Source organism: Mobula hypostoma, chromosome 16, assembly GCF_963921235.1.
Source record: "Mobula hypostoma chromosome 16, sMobHyp1.1, whole genome shotgun sequence".
In the NCBI taxonomy this organism is placed as follows: domain Eukaryota; kingdom Metazoa; phylum Chordata; class Chondrichthyes; order Myliobatiformes; family Myliobatidae; genus Mobula; species Mobula hypostoma.
This window is the reverse complement of record NC_086112.1, coordinates 69,110,933-69,129,540: the sequence shown is the minus strand read 5'-3', so window position 1 is coordinate 69,129,540 and position 18,608 is coordinate 69,110,933. Positions and strand designations below refer to the sequence as shown.

The following is an 18,608-nucleotide window of genomic DNA, read 5'->3' as shown; positions in this document are numbered from 1 at the left end:
ATGGGACTAGACAGATGAATAGTTTGGCATGGACTAGATGTGCTGAAGAGAACTACTACTCTATGTTCCCTACCCCCCAAACCCCGCCCCCCCCCCACGACTAGATGTTCCACACATCTTGTCAACCATGGTTCCTTCACCTTATCCTTTCCCTGGCTCAATGGGGCAAACCTATCCAGAACTCCAAGTAAGGACTCCCTAAACAACCTCCACATTTACAATGGCCATTTTACTGAGTACACCTCTTTCCAATTTAGAAGATTAACAGGAAGTAGTATACATATGCAACCAAATGAAACAAAGTTCCTCCAGTCCACAGTGCACCTACAATACATATATCACACACAGCACACAAAACAAAATCAGAATCAGGTTTATTATCACCTGCATGGGTCATGAAATTTGTTAACGTAGTAGCACCAGTACAACACATGATAATATAGAAATAAATAACCAAGTAAATCAATCACAGTAAAATATAGATATAAATATATATAATTAAAATAGTGCAAAAACAGATGATGAGTGATGGGGGCCCTTAATAATGTACATTGCTTACCTGAAGCACCACTCCTTGAAGATGTCTTGGATACCACAGAGGCTAGTACCCAAGATGGAGCTGACTAATTTTACAGCTTCCTGTAGCTTCTTTTGGTCCTGTGCAGTAGCCGCTCCCTCCCCACCCCGAATATACCAGACAGTGAGGCAGCCTGTCAGAATGCTCTCCACAGTACATCTGTACAAGTTTTCAATTGTTTTAGGTGAAAAACCAAATCACTTCAAATTCCTAATGTAAGAGGTTTCTTCTTTTATGTTACTGTGTAGGCTAATTAAAATGGTTTCTTTGTTATGTTATAATTGAAATGGATTCTTTGTTACGTTAACTGCCGAGAAAGTCGTCCCGCTAGCAGTTTACTTGGCTTATGTTATTGACAAGAGAGTGAACGAACCAATTGGGGTAGATGTTATTCTTTCTGTGTGTCTGCAAGTTATTGTGATGCACGAGTTTTTGGGCAGAAGGCGAGACAGAAAGAGACAGAGACAGAGAGAATGGACTAGGTGCTGAGAGTTGACTAACGGGGTCGGACCCCGAGCAGGAGTCCGAGGTCCAGGGTGTTCGGCGAGGAAAGGAGACAGAGACAGGCTTGTGTGGAGCATCTGGTCGACCACCGTTGTTGGTCCCAGGCCGCAGGTCGAGGTGGTTCAAGGGGATCACAGGGTGAAGTAAGGTAGGTCCCAAGCTCCAACTGTTTGTGCACGAAGAGATTGAACTTTGATAAGTGTGGCGCCTTTTATCTTCCTTTTATATTTTATCTCTATTAATTATATAGTTCCAGTAATATCTATAAACAGTAATTCATTTAATAGTATCTGGTGTATTGTCTGTTATTTGGTGGTGTGGGGTACATTGCACAGCATCCACACAAACTAATTACCCAGTTTGGCAGGGCCGAAGGCTGTTTCCCTAGACAACAGCGAGCTGAGCAACCCTGGGGCTTGCCAGGGGGGCTACATTATGAAATATAGGCACTATCTTGCCTACTTTATAGCTGCATCGATATGTTGGGATCAGGTTAGATCCTCAGAGATCCTGATAGCCAGGAAATTGAAATCGTTCACTCTCTCCACTTCTGATCTCTCTATGAGGATTGGTTCCTGTTCCAACATCTTACCCTTCCTGAAGTCCACAATCAGCTCATTCATCTCACTGACACTGAGTGCAAGGTTGTTACTACGACACCACTCAACTAACTAGTATATCTCGCTTTTGTACGCCCTCTCATCTCCATCTGCAATTCTACCAACTATGGTTGTATCATCAGCAAATGAAAAGATGGTACTAAAGCCACACACTCTAGGTATAAAGGAAGTAGAGCAGTGAGCTAAGCACACACCCCTGAGGTGATCACCAGCGAGGAGCAACATAAATAAGTTTATAAAATACAAAATGCAGGTGAAGTACGCAGCACAGGCAAATTTTAAATAGTACAGTAAATAGTTCGCTGTCCTAGTGACGAGGTAGTCGCAGGGTATTCATTAATACCGCAGCCGAGGGAAGAAGCAGTTGTGTAGTCCTAGTCCTGATGCTCCTGTACCTCCTTCCTGATGGTGGTAAGTCAAAGAGACCATGGATGGATGGACAGTAGGATCCACAGCAATGCTTTGGGCCCTTCGTATACAAAGCTCCCAAAAAAAATGTCACACATCGGGGAGGGAGACCAATGATCCTCTCAGCAGTTTTTACCATCCTCTTTTGGGCCTTGGGAAGTCAAATGTAGGAAGTATACAGTAGGTGGAAGTATTCTTAAGAATACTGATATACAGAGGGATCTTGGAGTACAAGTTCATTTCTCCCCAAAAGCAGCAACACAAGTGAATAGGGTGGTAAAAAAAAATGTATGACATGTATACCTTCATCAGTCAGGCCATTGAAAAAAGATAGTAAATTTCTAGTTGTGTAAAACTTTGGTTCGGCCACATTTGGAGTACTGTGTACAGTCTTGGTCACCAGAGTGCAGGAAGGAGTAAAGATTTTGTAAATGATACAGAAGAGTCACCAGTATGTAGTCTGGAATGCAGACACTAGCTTTAAGGAGAAGTTGGACTGTTTTCACTGGTGTATCAAGGGTCAAGGGGGTGACCTCACATAAGTATATAAAACAACAGATGCAGAGTCTTTATCACAGGGCAAAAATGTTAAACCACTAGAAGGCGTGGTTTAAGGCAGAGGAGGAAAATTAAAAACAAAGTAATTCTATTTTAAATATAGAGTGGTAGGTGCCTGGGACACGCTGCCAAGGGAGTGGTAAAAATAGGAAAGAAAAAAAATAATTCGCAATGCTTAAAGGATATTTAGACATGAATAGGTAGGGAAGAGGGGGATATGAACCACATACAGGCAGATGGGATTAGTTTGACTTGGTAAAATGGTCATTGCGGACATGGCAGGGTTATGATGGACTCTACGATCAAATTGCAGTGAGGCCCCAGCCAAACGAGACTAATATTCAAACACAGATTGCATACCATTCACAATCTTGCTTACCATTCCATGAGTTTTGTCTTGTGTCTGTCAATGGAAGTTTTTAAGACATTGATGGTAGAAAACAAAAGTGGATAGACAGAGGAGAATTGGTTGATGTTGTGTACTTGGATTTTCAGATGGCCTTTGACAAGGTGCCACACATGAGGCTGTTTAACAAGCTACAAGCCACAAGCCCAAGGTATTACAGGAAAGATTCTAGCAAGCATAAAGCAGAGGCTGTCAGGAGACAGAGTGTGAAAATAAAGGAAGCCATTTTTGACTGGCTGCTGGTGACTAGTGGTGTTCCACATGGGTTTGCGTTGGGACTAATTCTTTTTACATTATATGTCAATGGTTTGGATGATGGAATTGATGATTTTGTCGACTAAAGTTCGCAGACGATATTAAAATAGGTGGAGGGACAGGTAGTTTTGAGGAAGGAAAGAGATCACAGAAGGACTTAGACAGTTTAGGAGAATGGGCAAAGAAATGGCAGATGGAATACAGTGTCGGGAAGCGTATGGTCATGCACTTTGATAGAAGAAATGAAAGGGCTGACAAGAGAAATTAGGGATAGTATCAATTCCAAAGAAGAAGCATACAAATTAGCCAGAAAAAGTGGCTCACCTGAGGACTGGGAGAAATTCAGAGTTCAGCAGAGGAGGACAAAGGGCTTAATTAGGAAGGGGAAAAAAGATTATGAGAGAAAACTGGCAGGGAACATAAAAACTGACTGTAAAAGCTTTTATAGATATGTAAAAAGGAAAAGACTGGTAAAGACAAATGTAGGTCCCCTACAGACAGAAACAGGTGAATTGATTATGGGGAGCAAGGACATGGCAGCCCAATTGAATAATTACTTTGGTTCTGTCTTCACTAAGGAGGACATAAATAATCTTCCAGAAATAGTAGGGGACAGAGGGTCCAGTGAGATGGAGGAACTGAGCGAAATACATGCTAGTAGGGAAGTGGTGTTAGGTAAATTGAAGGGATTGAAGGCAGATGAATCCCCAGGGCCAGATAGTCTGCATCCCAGAGTGATTGAGGAAGTAGCCCAAGAAATAGTGGATGCATTAGTGATAATTTTTCAAAACTCGTTAGATTCTGGACTAGTTCCTGAGGATTGGAGGGTGGCTAATGTAACCCCACTTTTTAAAAAAGGAGGAAGAGAGAAACCGGGGAATTATAGACCTGTTAGCATAACGTCAGTGGTGGGGAAACTGCTGGAGTCAGTTATCAAAGATGTGATAACAGCACATTTGGAAAGCGGAGAAATCATCGGACAAAGTCAGCATGGATTTGTGAAAGGAAAATCATGTCTGACGAATCTCATAGAATTTTTTGAGGATGTAACTAGTAGAGTGGATAGGGGAGAACCAGTGGATGTGGTATATTTGGATTTTCAAAAGGCTTTTGACAAGGTCCCACACAGGAGATTAGTGTGCAAACTTAAAAGCACACGGTATTGGGGGTAAGGTATTGATGTGGATAGAGAATTGGTTAGCAGACAGGAAGCAAAGAGTGGGAATAAACGGGACCTTTTCAGAATGGCAGGCAGTGACTAGTGGGGTACCGCAAGGCTCAGTGCTGGGACCCCAGTTGTTTACAATATATATTAATGACTTGGATGAGGGAATTAAATGCAGCATCTCCAAGTTTGCGGATGACTCGAAGCTGGGTGGCAGTGTTAGCTGTGAGGAGGATGCTAAGAGGATGCAGAGTGACTTGGATAGGTTGGGTGAGTGGGCAAATTTATGGCAGATGCAATTTAATGTGGATAAGTGTGAAGTTATCCACTTTGGTGGCAAAAATAGGAAAACAGATTATTATCTGAATGGTGGCCGATTAGGAAAAGGGGAGGTGCAACGAGACCTGGGTGTCATTATACACCAGTCATTGAAAGTGGGCATGCAGGTACAGCAGGCAGTGAAAAAGGCGAATGGTATGCTGGCATTTATAGCGAGAGGTTTCGAGTACAGGAGCAGGGAGGTACTACTGCAGTTGTACAAGGCCTTGGTGAGACCACACCTGGAGTATTGTGTGCAGTTTTGGTCCCCTAATCTGAGGAAAGACATCCTTGCCATAGAGGGAGTACAAAGAAGGTTCACCAGATTGATTCCTGGGATGGCAGGACTTTCGTATGAAGAAAGACTGGATGAACTGGGCTTGTACTCGTTGGAATTTAGAAGATTGAGGGGAGATCTGATTGAAACGTATAAAATCCTAAAGGGATTGGACAGGCTAGATGCAGGAAGATTGTTCCCGATGTTGGGGAAGTCCAGAACGAGGGGTCACAGTTTGAGGATAAAGGGAAAGCCTTTTAGGACCGAGATTAGGAAAAACTTCTTCACACAGAGAGTGGTGAATCTGTGGAATTCTCTGCCGCAGGAAACAGTTGAGGCCAGTTCATTGGCTATATTTAAGAGGGAGTTAGATATGGCCCTTGTGGCTACAGGGATCAGGGGGTACGGAGGGAAGGCTGGGGCAGGGTTCTGAGTTGGATGATCAGCCATGATCATAATAAATGGCGGTGCAGGCTCGAAGGGCCGAATGGCCTACTCCTGCACCTATTTTCTATGTTTCTATTTCCTAAATCGAGAGAAAACACAAAAACAGAGGTGCAAAGGGACTTGAAAGTCCTTGTGTAGGATTCCTTGAAGGAAAAATATGCAGGTTGAGTCTGTGGTGAAGACGACAAATGTAATCTTAGCATTCGTTTCAAGAGGATTAGAATATAAAAGCAAGGATGTAATGTTGAGGCAATATAAAGCACTGGTGAGGCCTCACTTGGAGTATTGTGAGCAGTTTTGGGACCCTTATCTTAGAAAGGATGTGCTGAAACTGGAGGGGGTTCAAAGGAGGTTCACGAAAATGATTCCAGGATTGAATGGCTTGTCATACGAAGAGCGTTTGATGGCTCTGGGCCTGTATTCACTGGAATTCAAAGAAATGAGTGGTGACCTAATTGAAACTTATCAAATGGTGAAAGGACTTAATGGAGTGGATACGGAGAGGATGTTTCCTATGGTGGGAGAGTCTAAGACCAGAGGACACACTCTCAGAATAGAGGGCCATACTTTTAGAAGAGATGAGGAATTTCTTTAGCCAGGGAGTGGTGAATCTGTGGAACCCTTTGCCACAAGCAGCTGTGGAGGACAAGTCATTATGTATATTTAAGGCAGAAGTTGATAAATTTTTGATTGGTCAGGGCATTAAGAGATACGGGGAGAAGGCAGGAGATTAGGGCTGAGAGAAAAATTGATTCAGCCATGATGAAATGGCAGACCAGGCTCAATAGGCCAAATGGCCTAATTCTCCTCCTGTATCTTAAGGTCTTAAATACAATCTTGAATCCGTTTTTTCATCATTCACTAATAAAAACTTTTTCAACCTAACAGTTCACTGCATTTTAATCTTTTTGCCTCTCTGGTCAAATTTTGAACACCATTTTCCTCATTTTTTGAGACATCCACATTCTTCTACCATCCTACTCTCCTCCATCCTCCATCCTTTTGAAGTAAATTCTACTTAAAGCTCTCACAGCAACATTCTATCCGACACCAAGTCCTGCTCATCCATCACTCTGAACTACACTGGCAATCAGTGTGGCAAAGTTTAAAAACTCAATTTAAATTGCTTAAATTTCATTTTAAATTTTGTATTCAGTGAAGTCCTCCTCATCCCTGCAATCTCTTTCCCTGCTACACATAAAACCACAACCCATTCTGCCAAGCAACCCAGTATCAACTCTGGCTGCTACACCTTGTTACATTATTGCTGAATATCATGCCTTCAGCTGTTAGTTACTCTCTGAATTCTTGTTAAGACCTTCATTAACCACTCGCCACTATGAAGTTTTCAGACATACTTACCAACTTGCCATAAAAGCAAAGAGTAATATAGTATGGACACAGGTACTTCAGCCCAACAAGTCTGTGCTAACCACATTGCCCACCTAGCTCATCCCAATTTCCTAAGTCTGGCTCCTATCCCCAAAGTTTCTCCCTTCCACGTACCCATTCAAGAGCTTTTCAAATGGAACTACTGTACCAGTCTTTGGTAGCTCAGTCCATATACTCATTACCCTCTGCATGAAAAATGTTCCCCTCAGGATCCTTTTAAATCTTTCCCCTCTCAGCCTAAACTTCTGGTCCTCTAGTCCTGGATTCCTCTTCCTTAGGTAAAAGACTCCTATCATTGTAAATACTTCTAGAGCATCATTCTTATTCTTTCTAACCAGAAGACCACAATCTGTGCAGATTAGTGATAACATCTCCTCCTCATTGACGATCAACACTGGCACACCTCAGGGGTGTATGCTTAGCCCACGGCTCTACTCTCTGTATACACGTGACTGTGTGGCTAGGCATAGCTCAAATACCATCTATAAATTTGCTGACAATACAACCATTGTTGGTAGAATCTCAGGGTGGTGACGAGGGCGTACAGGAGTGAGATATACCAACTTGTGGAATGGTGCCACACCAACAACCTGGCACTCAACGTCAGTAAGATGAAAGAACTGATTGTGGACTTCAAGAAGGGTAAGATGAAGGAGCACATACCAATCCTCAGAGTGATCAGAAGTGGAGAGAGCGTCTGAGGATCTAACCTGGTCCCAACATATCGATGTAGTTATGAAGTATAGCCGCTATCTTACCTTCTTTATTAGGAGCTTGATGAAATTTGGCATGTCAACAAATACACTCAAAAACTTCTATAGTTGTACCGTGAAGAGCATTCTGACAGGCTGCATCACTGTCTGGTACTGAGGAGTTTCCGCACAGGACCGAAAGAAGTTGCAGAAGGTTATATATCTAGTCAGCTCTATCTTGGGTACTAGCCTACAAAGTACCCAGGACATCTTCAGGGAGCGGTGTCTCAGAAAGAGAGTGTCCATTATTAAGGACCTCTAGCACCTAGGGCATGCCCCTTTTCTCACTGTTTACAGAGCCTGAAGACACACACTCAGCAATTCAGGAACAGCTTCTTCCCCTCTGCCGTCTGATTCCTAAATGGACATGGAATCTTTGGACACTATCTCACTTTTTTTTTTAAAATATATAGTATTTCTGTTTTTGCACTTTTTAAAAAAATCTATTCAATATATGTAATTGATTTACTTGTTTATTATTTTACCTGTTATTTTTTCTCTCTGCTAGATTATGTATTGCATTGAACTGCTGCTGCTAAGTTAACAAATTTCACATCACATGCCAGTGATAATAAACCTGATTCTGATAGACTAGACTAGACATAGACTAATCCATCGATTCTACATCAAGTTCACACATATTTTGCTACTTTTAAAATACAATTCAGTCATATTGGTCAGACCAAGCTCTAATCCGCCTTTCCAACTGAGAGGTAAAAAAAAATTGAAATGGAGAGAGCTGTTTGGACAAATAGTAGTATTTTATGAGCAAGTGATGAAAATCAATATTAAAAATTTTATTTATTCTTCCTGTTTCTCACCAAGACTTAAAACTTCAATTGACTGTCAATCAGAATTTTTTGCAATAACTTCCTTACCATGGACATAAGACTCACTGACCTAGAGGTAGGCCAGTTAAGAAGCTTATCTCTGCTGACCATGAATAAAGGAACCACTGTTGCTACCCTCCAGACCCTCTTTACCCACACCCAATTTTTAAACCCCTGAAGGGCCTCCTGTTTTCAGTTCTACACATTTACCATGTCTTTTGGTTTCAACTTCTTTATCCTTGTGAGAAGTGCCTATGCAATTCGCACAAAATGCTGGAGGAACTCAGCAGGTCAGGCAGCATCCATACAAGGGAATACACTATCAGCGTTTTGGGCCAAGACCCTTCATCCACCCAAACCATTCACTGTGTTCCCCTCTTATAGATGATGCCTGACTTGCTGAGCTCCTCCGGCATTTCGTGTATTACTCAAAATTTGTAGAACCTCTTGAGTTTAGATAAATGCAAATTGCTCCTGCTACTATATTTCACTTAAATTGAAAATAGAATTTACATTCTTTAGAATCTTTCAATTCGTTTTTGGGCAAGTATAAATTCTTCCCCCTTCCAGACTGCCCATGAAACATTGTCAAAGAACTATTAGTCTGTGTCTTAAGACTAGCTATGCAACTCTGACAGTTTGGAAGTGGCAGAGTTCATCCTTTTTAAAAGATCTTATCATTAGATCATAAAAAATTAATAAATTTTAACCCAAGGGGAAAAAATTAGTCAACTTTCTGATTTATAGATGTGAAAGAAATAACACCAATTAACATAGCAAATCAAGTTGCTACAGAAAGCAGAGTCTCCTTAAAAAAGACAGAAACCTGAGCAAATTTATAAAGTACCAAAACTGAAATTGCATTAATCAAATTGATTCCGGAAATCTGTGATCATTGAGCAAAATGATATGTTTAAATACCCTTTTTAAAATCATTCCAAGTTCAAGCCAAGAAAATTATAATTTGTTTTTGTTATGAGCAGAACAAAATGCATCAAGATGCACATGTAGGAATTCATGATTTTGACCAAATTACAAATAAACACAACTTTAAAAGCCAACGAAAAAACACCATTTTAAAAGAGGCATTTGAAGATCCTCACAGGCATACATTTTCCCACGGTAGGCTTTATTGACAAGCAAAAGAGGTCCCTCATCGCCCTGATTAATATAAGTAACTTAACAATTCAAATGATCTGTTCATTATCCCAATGCTATTTCTGGAGTCTATTTCCTGCAAACTGGCTGCAGCAACATCTTCATTATACTTTAAAAGCATATTAACAGCTATAGAGTTTTTGAACATGCTCAAATTGTTCTTCTAAATAAAAAAAATCTACTGCCAACTATGAAAATGTCTGATTAAAGTTCCAGACATGATCTAAATTGAATTTATTTGCTTTGTTTTATTACATGCTTGCTTCAACAAATGTGTATTATAGTTCATATTCGGACATAGAGATGGCAGAGCAGAAACAGTTTTCAAATCAATTACATAATTTCCAGGTTTATCTCAATCAGAAAGCATCATTCATACACCTGAGCACACAACCTTGGGTAACACACCAATGCATACTGAGGAACTGCTCCACTTCCAACAGCATTGTGATTTATCTTCTCACTCAAAAGACAATTTCATCCACCTGTTGAGTAAACAATCTAATGCCTACAATTAAATTACAAATGGGGAATTTTCCTTGTATCTGTGCAACAACCTCGTATCAACTGCCCTACCAAAAAGCAATTAAATGAATATTCATCTCATTTGCTACCTTTTCTGGTGTTTCTATACACACGGAAAATGCAGTTTAATAATTATAATAGCAGTTGAAACATATCTCATTGCATTCCATACGTAAAGGAATTGCTACATAAATTAACAAACAGCTCTCACACCTAGCATCCCACAACTTGCTTTCTGTAATGAATTAAACCATACCTGTGTGTGTTCGCATATGTTGTACATAATTGTTCTTTCTGTCAGAGAAATACGAACATTGTGAACAAGTATAAACTTTTCGGGGGAAGTGGTTCCGCAAATGCTTCTTCCAGTGATATTCACTGACAGTAGTGTATGTACAGATGGTGCATTTATAAACTTTCTCATTTTCTCCAACTTTGTCATGATGTTTTAAATGGGCCAGATAATGATCATAGCGGTTTGTGTTATAGCCACACCTATCACAGCGAATGGGGCCTTTTGAAATATCTGCCTCTTCTGGAAGAGGATCTGGAACTTTGGATTTACTTTGCTTTTCTGCAGTTTCTTCAACAATGAACTTTTTGGCACTGTGTACTTTGATGTGATGCACAAACTCCACCTCAGATTCCGCTTCATAGTCACAGGGTCGACAACGAAATGGTTTGGACTTCTTTCCTTTGTCTGCCAAGTTCTCCTGATTAACTACTTCTGCTGAGTCTGTGCTCAAGTCTTGAGAGGAAGTCTCAGAACCACTCTTTGTTACAACATTTGGCACACTTTGATTTTCATTATTTATATTTTCTGATTGCAATGTATCGTTCACACCTGTTCTCAATTCTTCCTCATTGTCTGATAAATTGCCATCAACTGTTTTCAATTCTGCCATCAGTCTATCTTCTCCCTGGTAATCATAACAACTTATGTCGCCGGTTAAGGCAACATTTGCTAACATAACCAGCTGTGGTGCTGCTATCAAGTCATTCTTGGAGAGATAATTAAGGTCACATATTTCCTCATTGGAAGAAATCCCCATATTGGAGTGGGAAAACATGCCGGTCCCACTGGATTGCTCAAGTACTTGGGCAGCCATCTTTAATTTTCTATATGTAAAAACAAAGGACACAGAGTCAAAATGATTCATTTCTGCAAAGTCATAAACTTACTAATTACAACCTAAAAACAAAACAATTATTATCCTGCTGCATCAACAATGTAATCTTCAGAAAATAATGACTTTGGATCAATAACTTTGTACTTATTGCATCACAGCATTTAATAACATTTCAAGGATTACATTTTACTTGTGAAATACCTAAATTATTGTCAAAAATAAATTATTTTACTGAAAGTGGTTATTGAAACTTTGAAATTTAAAGACTTCCAAGCTGCAAACTTCTCAGCATTTTCTGGAGTTTTCAGCATACATGCAACCACTTTCTCAAACACCAAAAAAGTACACTCTCTAAGTGGTTGACAGAAAACAGATACCAAGAGATACGGGGAAGAGAGAAGGTACGAGAAGGGATATTTTGAAAGGTGAGTAGTGAGAGGGAGGCGATCCAGCCAGTGATGAGATTGGAAAACTCCGAGATAAGGGAGAAAAGACCTTTAGATGTGGATTGGGATGTTGGAATGGGAGGGAGATCTAAGGATGGGCATATGGAGAGGTGATTAATGAAGGAAGTCTTCTAGTGATGGGAGGGGAGACAAGGAAATAGGAAGAGGGTGAAAAATCAACTAGTTTAGAAGTATGTTGGGGGAGCAAAGATTGTGGAGGCAAGGAGAGGAAGGGAGACTTGGAATGCATGACGGAGCGAGGAAATGCATGGATGGTGATGGTGGGTGAAGCAAATGGGTACAGTGAAGAATTGGGGAGATCCTGAGGAATCTCACAAACTGGGATGCAAGAATAAGAGATCAGGTTTGAGGAGAGGATGGTTAGCTGAAATAGGAGAGCAGATGTAAGGATTAGTGGGCAGAGACAGAAGTATAGCAATGACTAAGAATGAGAAATGGGAGTATTGATAACCAGCTGACAGAGGTTGAATATGAGTTCAGGAGGGTGGGGGGGGGTTCATGTTAGTATAGTGTCTACAAGGATAGTAAACGTTTGGGGTGCAGGCTATCTTGAATGGAATGAATGGGGATCAAGGAGCCTAAAATTTTAGTGGGACATGAAATTAAAGAAATTGAAGGCAGATGATTGCCTGAAAGTGAATGAGGAAAAGGAAGCTGAAGAGAGCTGTGGAGGGAGAATTGAAAAAGGATTGTGATTAGTGATTCTGAAACAGATAACCCTGGAGTGGTTGAATGGTGGATCTGGACTGAGTAGGATTCCTGAAGGATATTAGGTCCAAAAGGAACTGCAGCCAATAAATATAGAGACTGTGTGAGGGAATGTAGAGTTAGTGTGGAGTGCAGGGATCCAGAACAGGTTTGGGGAGGGCGCTACAAAAAAATCCGGGGGGGGGTGGGGAATGAACAGGGCTGAAGTTGTTAGGAGATCAAAGATGGGAGTTCAGCGAAGGAATTCCCAAGAGGGTTTCCAGATATCACAAGAGGAAGGACTCACTGGGTAGATGGGAGGCAATCTTCCCAGAGAGGGAAGGTTAGGCAGAATCATGTGGAATCCCTAGGGGTTTGGGATCTATGGGGCCAGGCAAGTTTGGAATGGTTTCCATGGTAGTGAAGAGTGCAAGAAATTGTAATGAATCAAGGCATAGATAGGGGCTGGTAGAATGGGGGGGAGAACATGCAGGAGATTGAGATTTTGAAAGTGTGTTTATACAGGATGAGGGGGGTTGACAGAAAGGAGCATCAGGAAGTGAAGGGTGGAGCGGAGGGGCTCTGGGATCTAGTGTTGAATGGGGTATCGTCAGTGTGGAACCTGGGGATGGTCAGGAAGGAATAGGTACAGATCCGGGGAACAGATGAGGAGTTTACAAATGGTCAAGGAAATGGGTGGGGGTAACCCGCAGAGTACCTGGGTCAAGGTACAATGGACAGCCAAAACATGAAAGTGAGGGTAACGTAAAGGCTGTTCGGGAAGCAGTTGCACAAAATGTCTGGATAAGGTGCTGGGGATCTGGAAGTCAGGTATAAAGGAAGAAAGGTGCAGGAAGGGAACTGTGGGAGATGGTCGGGTGGATCTGGGTGAGATTGGTAGACAGGAGATAAAGGGTGTTGGAGCAGGAGGGTACACGGCGCAGCGAGAAGGGTTGGGTGCATGGGCACGATGAGGGGTGATGTGGCGGGACTGCAGACGATCCAGATAGATCTGGGATATTCGGTGCTCATGTGCTACAGGCTCCAGGGCCGACATGTTGATTCCAGAACCGCTCGCTGTCCGGAGCCCATAGTTTGGGGAAGGGAGGGGGAGGTTGGAGAGATTGAGACGGGGAGGCTCCCTCGCCCAAAAAAAGCACCATTCGGGGAAAAAAAAGAACGTGGAAAGGGCCGCCACCCATCGCCCCCTACTCTCATCAGCCCTCCCCGATTGCCTTCATTTCCCCCCACCCCCCCTCCCCGGGGTCGAGCGCAGGCCTGCTCGGCTCCGCGATCAGCCCTGGACAGCGCCTTAGAGTCGTTGGTTCCTCCGGTAGTTCCGCAACCAACGACCCACCGAATGAGCCTTCCTCTGCCCCGGCTCGGCCTCGGCTCACCTGCGGCCCGCTCCGGCTCGGCGCAGCTCTCCGTGCTACTCTCGGCACCTCGCATTCCTTCACACCGAGAAGCCGAGCGAAAGTTTCAGCCCAACTCCAGCAACAGGTCTTCCGCCCGAGCAGGCCACTGACGTCAGCGCGCCGCTGCTCGGCACGGCTCGGCTCGGCTCAGCTGTCAGCGCAGTGCCCGCGGAAAGCAGGGGGTGCAGCCAGTTCGGGCAGGCACCCCGGGGAGAAGCACCCCAATCGACCCTTCCTCTGAAGGGAGAGGAAAGGGGCACGCCTATCAACGCAAGCTTGAGAGAGACCCTATCAATAACCCTTGAAGACAGGGAAGGAGGCTACAGACAGAAGAGCACCTCAGTCAATGGGGCAAGAGGGAGAGGGAGGGAGCACCTCAAACAAGAGGGGCTCCAGGGAGTGGGAAAGAGGAGTTCCTTTCAACAGAACCTCCCGAAAGATTCCTTTCAACAGTTCTCCTGAGGAAGGGAGCACCCTGGACAGCATAGCTCCATAAACACGGAGGAACCAAAACTTCATTTAGTTCAAAGTAAAATTTATTATCAGAGTACATGCATGTCACCACATACAACCCTGAGATTCTTCTTCTGCGGGCATACTCAGCAGATCTACTGTAAACATCAGGAACTGTACACTGTAAACAAACTATGCAAATGCAGATTTAAATGAATTAATGAGCATGAAATAACAATATAACAGAGTCCTTAAATGAGTGTAGCTATCTCTTTTTGTTCAACAGCCTGATGGTTGAAGGGTAGTAACTGTTCTTGAACCTCTGCTGTGAGTCCTGAGGTAGCAGTGAGAAAAGAGCATAGCCTGAGGGGTGAGGATCTTTGATGATGGATGCTGTTTTTCTACGGCAACGTTTCATGTAGGTGTGCTCAACGGTTGGGAGGGTTTTTCCTGTGATGTTCCCACACCAGGCCGTAATGCAGCTGGTCAGCACACTTTCCACCTCACATCTATAGATATGTGTCAAGTTTTTGATGACATGCCAAATCTCCGCAAACTCCTGAGGAAGTAGACGCACTGTCATGTTTTCTTGGCAATGATATTTATATGATGGGTCCAGGACAGGTCCTATGAGATAGTGACACCCAGGAATTTAAAGTTACTGACCCTCTCTAACTCTGATCCTCCAATGATTACTGGCTCATGGACCTCTGATTTCCTTCTTCTGAAGTTTACTGTCAGTTCCTTGGTCTTATTGACATTGTGTGAGCAAGTTTACAGACAAAAAAAAATTCCAATCAACAGAGCTCCCAGGGATAATAAATACTCCAGTGCACTGTGTACTGATTTGACTTTGCACAATTTGTCTTTCTTGACCATTGATTGCTTGTCAATTTTTGTTTTATATAGTTTTTCCATAAATTTTATTGCATTTCTTTTTTTCCTGTAAATGCCCACAAGAAAATAAATCTCAGTGTAGTATATGGTGACATACGTACTTTGATAATAAATGTACTTTGATGTTAACTTGTACTCCAATAATGGGCTCCAAGGATAAGGGATAGGACTCCTGGACCAGAGGGCTTGGTGGTAACAGAATGACAGATCATAATTCCAGAGACCCAGTTTTAAATCCCACATGGCATCTAAAATCATTAAAATAGTAATGTTGGCAATAATGGTTACAAAACTACTAAATTGTTATCAAAGAATAATCTGGTTCATTTATGAAATTCTGGGGAGGGAATCTGCCATTGTTACTTGGTCTGCGCTAGAAGTAGTTACAGGTTCACCTAGCCAGGTGTTCATTTAAAAGCAATGTGGAACTGGCAGTAAGGCTAACCTTTCAGCAATGTCCACATCCTGGAAAACGAATAAATAAAGTGCATCTCCTGCGATTGCATCCTGGTGCAATAACTGTGACAACCAAGGTGACCTGGCTTCAATCATGATCTCAGGCATTGTTTGTGAGTTTCCTATGAGTGCTCCAATCTCGTCCTATGTCCCAATGATATGCAGTTTGGTAGAATGGCATAGAGTTGATGAGAATGTGGAGAGATCAGTAAATAATTTGGGATTAATGGTGATTAACATAAAAGGAGGTTGATCATCACCCCAGACTTTCAGTGTTGTCTCTTTCTATGACTCTCGACTCCTTTCTATGACTCCTTTGTTTTGTAATTGTGCATTACTCTACCCATCATCATTACATGTTATCAATACTTATTTAACTATAAGATGTATGAGCAGAATTAAGCCATTTGGCCCATCGAGTCTGCTTTGCCATTTTATCATGGCTGATGCATTTCCCCTCAGTCCCATTCTCCTGCCTTTGTCCCTTAAGCTTTCACACCATGACTAATCAAGAACCTATCAACCTCCACCTTAAATACACCAAATGATCTTTTGCTTCCACAGTTGCCTATGGCAACGAATTCCAGATTCACCACCTTCTGGCTAAAGAAATTCCTCCTCATCTTTGTTCTAAATAGACATCCCTCTATTTTGAGGCTGTGTCCTTTGTCTCCCTCATCACTGGAAACTTCCTCTCCACGTCCATTCTATCTAGGCTTTTCAACATTCAGTAATTCAGTAATATTTGAGTAATCTTGTGTGTATATATACACGTAGATGGATTAAGCCTTCTTGTTTGTTTAAATAATTAATTATGTTGTATGAAAAAATGTGTTAATTGCATACACCATCACACTTCCACACGATACATGGGCGCCTTGATTACAGTAAACTCGAACTACACCCATGTTTTTGGACTTTCATGAGTTTCTTTGAATTAGTTTAATGTTTTGAAGTTACAAAATGTAACATTGAGCATGAAGTATTTTAAAACAAACCTGAGACGGCTACCTATCTGTTAAAGGGGAGCGGGACATTGAAACTAAAACAAAACACAGCGGGAGCATCAGTCAGTTAAAAAAAAGACATCACAGCACGTGGTGAGATGATTGGGTTTAAAGCAAAAGCAGCTAGCACATGAGTGCCAATTTTGCTAAGTGCATCAGGGTTAAAGGCATACAATTTGCTTTGAAGTTTGACTGCCCCAACCAAACCATCAGAAATGAGCTTTGCTGATATTGTAAGAGTAATGCAGGGACACTTAGAACCAAAGCCATTGTTGATTGCAGAACACTTTAAATTTCATAAATGGAATCAAAAGGAGAGAAGTCCATTTCAGCCTACATGACTGAATTGAAGAAATTGTCTGAGCATTGTCAGTTCAGCAATGGAATTAATGATGCACTGAGAAATCATTTAGTTTGTGGGATCTTAAAAGAAAGCATTCATAATCAGCTCCTAACTAAAGTACAGCTTACATCCAAATGAGTCGTGGAAATTACTGTTTCAATGGAAGTGGCAGAGAGATGCAATTGAGTTGCAGTCAGGAATGAAGGTGAGCTTGAACAAAACTGCAGCTTCTAAACCAAACCCAGCCCTGCCAAACAAATTGTGTTACTGTTGTGGCAGAAGCTCACATGCACCAAACAAATGCAGCTTTAAAGGTGAAACTTGCTGAAAATGCAACAATGTAGGGCACATACAAAGAGTAGGTTGAGTGGACAAAAATAAATGGACAGCACAGGGAAGCAATAAAAATAAAAAGTCAAGCTGCAGTTTCAAAAAGAGCGCTAACCTGCACGTTATTGATGAAAAGTCTGATAATCATGAGAGTGACACAGGACTGCGTAGCCTTATGATTCACATTGTGAAAATTAACAATGGATAATCAATATGGCTTACATCAGAAGTGAACAGCAATTTAATTAAAACAGAATTGAACACTGGCTCAGCTGTTTCAGTCACTAAACAAAATGATTTTGAGCGACATTTCAGAAAAATACTGAACAGAAGCCTGTAGATATTCAACTAAAACTTATACCAGAGAAAAGATAACTCCTGTAGGAATTACATCTGTAACTGTGAAATACAACACCAACAAGCTGCATTAAGCTTGTACATGGTAAAAACAGAAGGACCAGTGTTGTGGGGACCATGACTGGTTGAGACAACGACAACGTAATTGGAGATCCTTCCATAATTTGCATGCCATATCCCTTGTAATGAAGCCATATGAAAGCAAATTATGAAAGGTACTAAATGATGCCTCAACTGTTTCCATGCTGAACACCATGAACTATTGCCTGAAAGAGGACAAACAAGTGTTGGTGCCAACCTCTCTGCCTCTGGTTGGAAAGCATATTGAGCTAAGCAAGGACCATACTGCTCACAGGAAGTGTGCAAGTGACGAAAGCAGTGGTCCAACTACAACAGTTTTTGTAGGGAACCTACCTGAGAAAGCGCTTAATATGTTAATCAGGCAGTTACTTGCAACATGTGGCTTGGTTTTAAGAAAAAGAAAGGGATCAAAGAAGATCCGGAGAGAGAAATGGAGAAGAAATTTGTCTAGAGCTATTAGCGCCACTTCTTGCAGTCTCAGAGTCAACTCCCACAATCCCCATGGAAAAGGCACTCAGCACCTGAGGCTGCTTCACCTGCCAAACGAAGTGATCCCCCTTGGCAGGAAAGATGTTATTCCACAAGAAATCCTCCACAGTGATGAAATCTTTAAGCTTCAACAGTACAATTTTAAAAATTACTATGCAGTGGATGTCTGTATATAGCTGTTGTATTATATGGTATACTATGTACTGTATATAGTTGAGCTGCATCCTATTGAGGAAGTTTACAGCTAAGCAGGTAGGAGTGTTGCATGTCTAAAATTTCAGTAATATTTGAGTAATCTTCC

General features: G+C 41.8%; 1 protein-coding gene across 1 annotated transcript in view; it reads right to left on the bottom strand.

The window, feature by feature from the left end:
• rest (RE1-silencing transcription factor) overlaps positions 1-13,998 on the bottom strand; it is a 44,035-nt gene extending 30,037 nt beyond the window's left edge. The window contains exons 1-2 of the mRNA XM_063069092.1: positions 13,874-13,998; positions 10,449-11,311 (exon numbers count right to left, since the gene is read on the bottom strand). Of these exons, the coding sequence (XP_062925162.1) occupies positions 10,449-11,301 (853 nt within the window). The 5' untranslated portion in view covers positions 11,302-11,311; positions 13,874-13,998. The remainder of the gene's footprint in view (positions 1-10,448; positions 11,312-13,873) is intronic.
• Between the last annotated feature and the right edge of the window lie 4,610 nt (positions 13,999-18,608).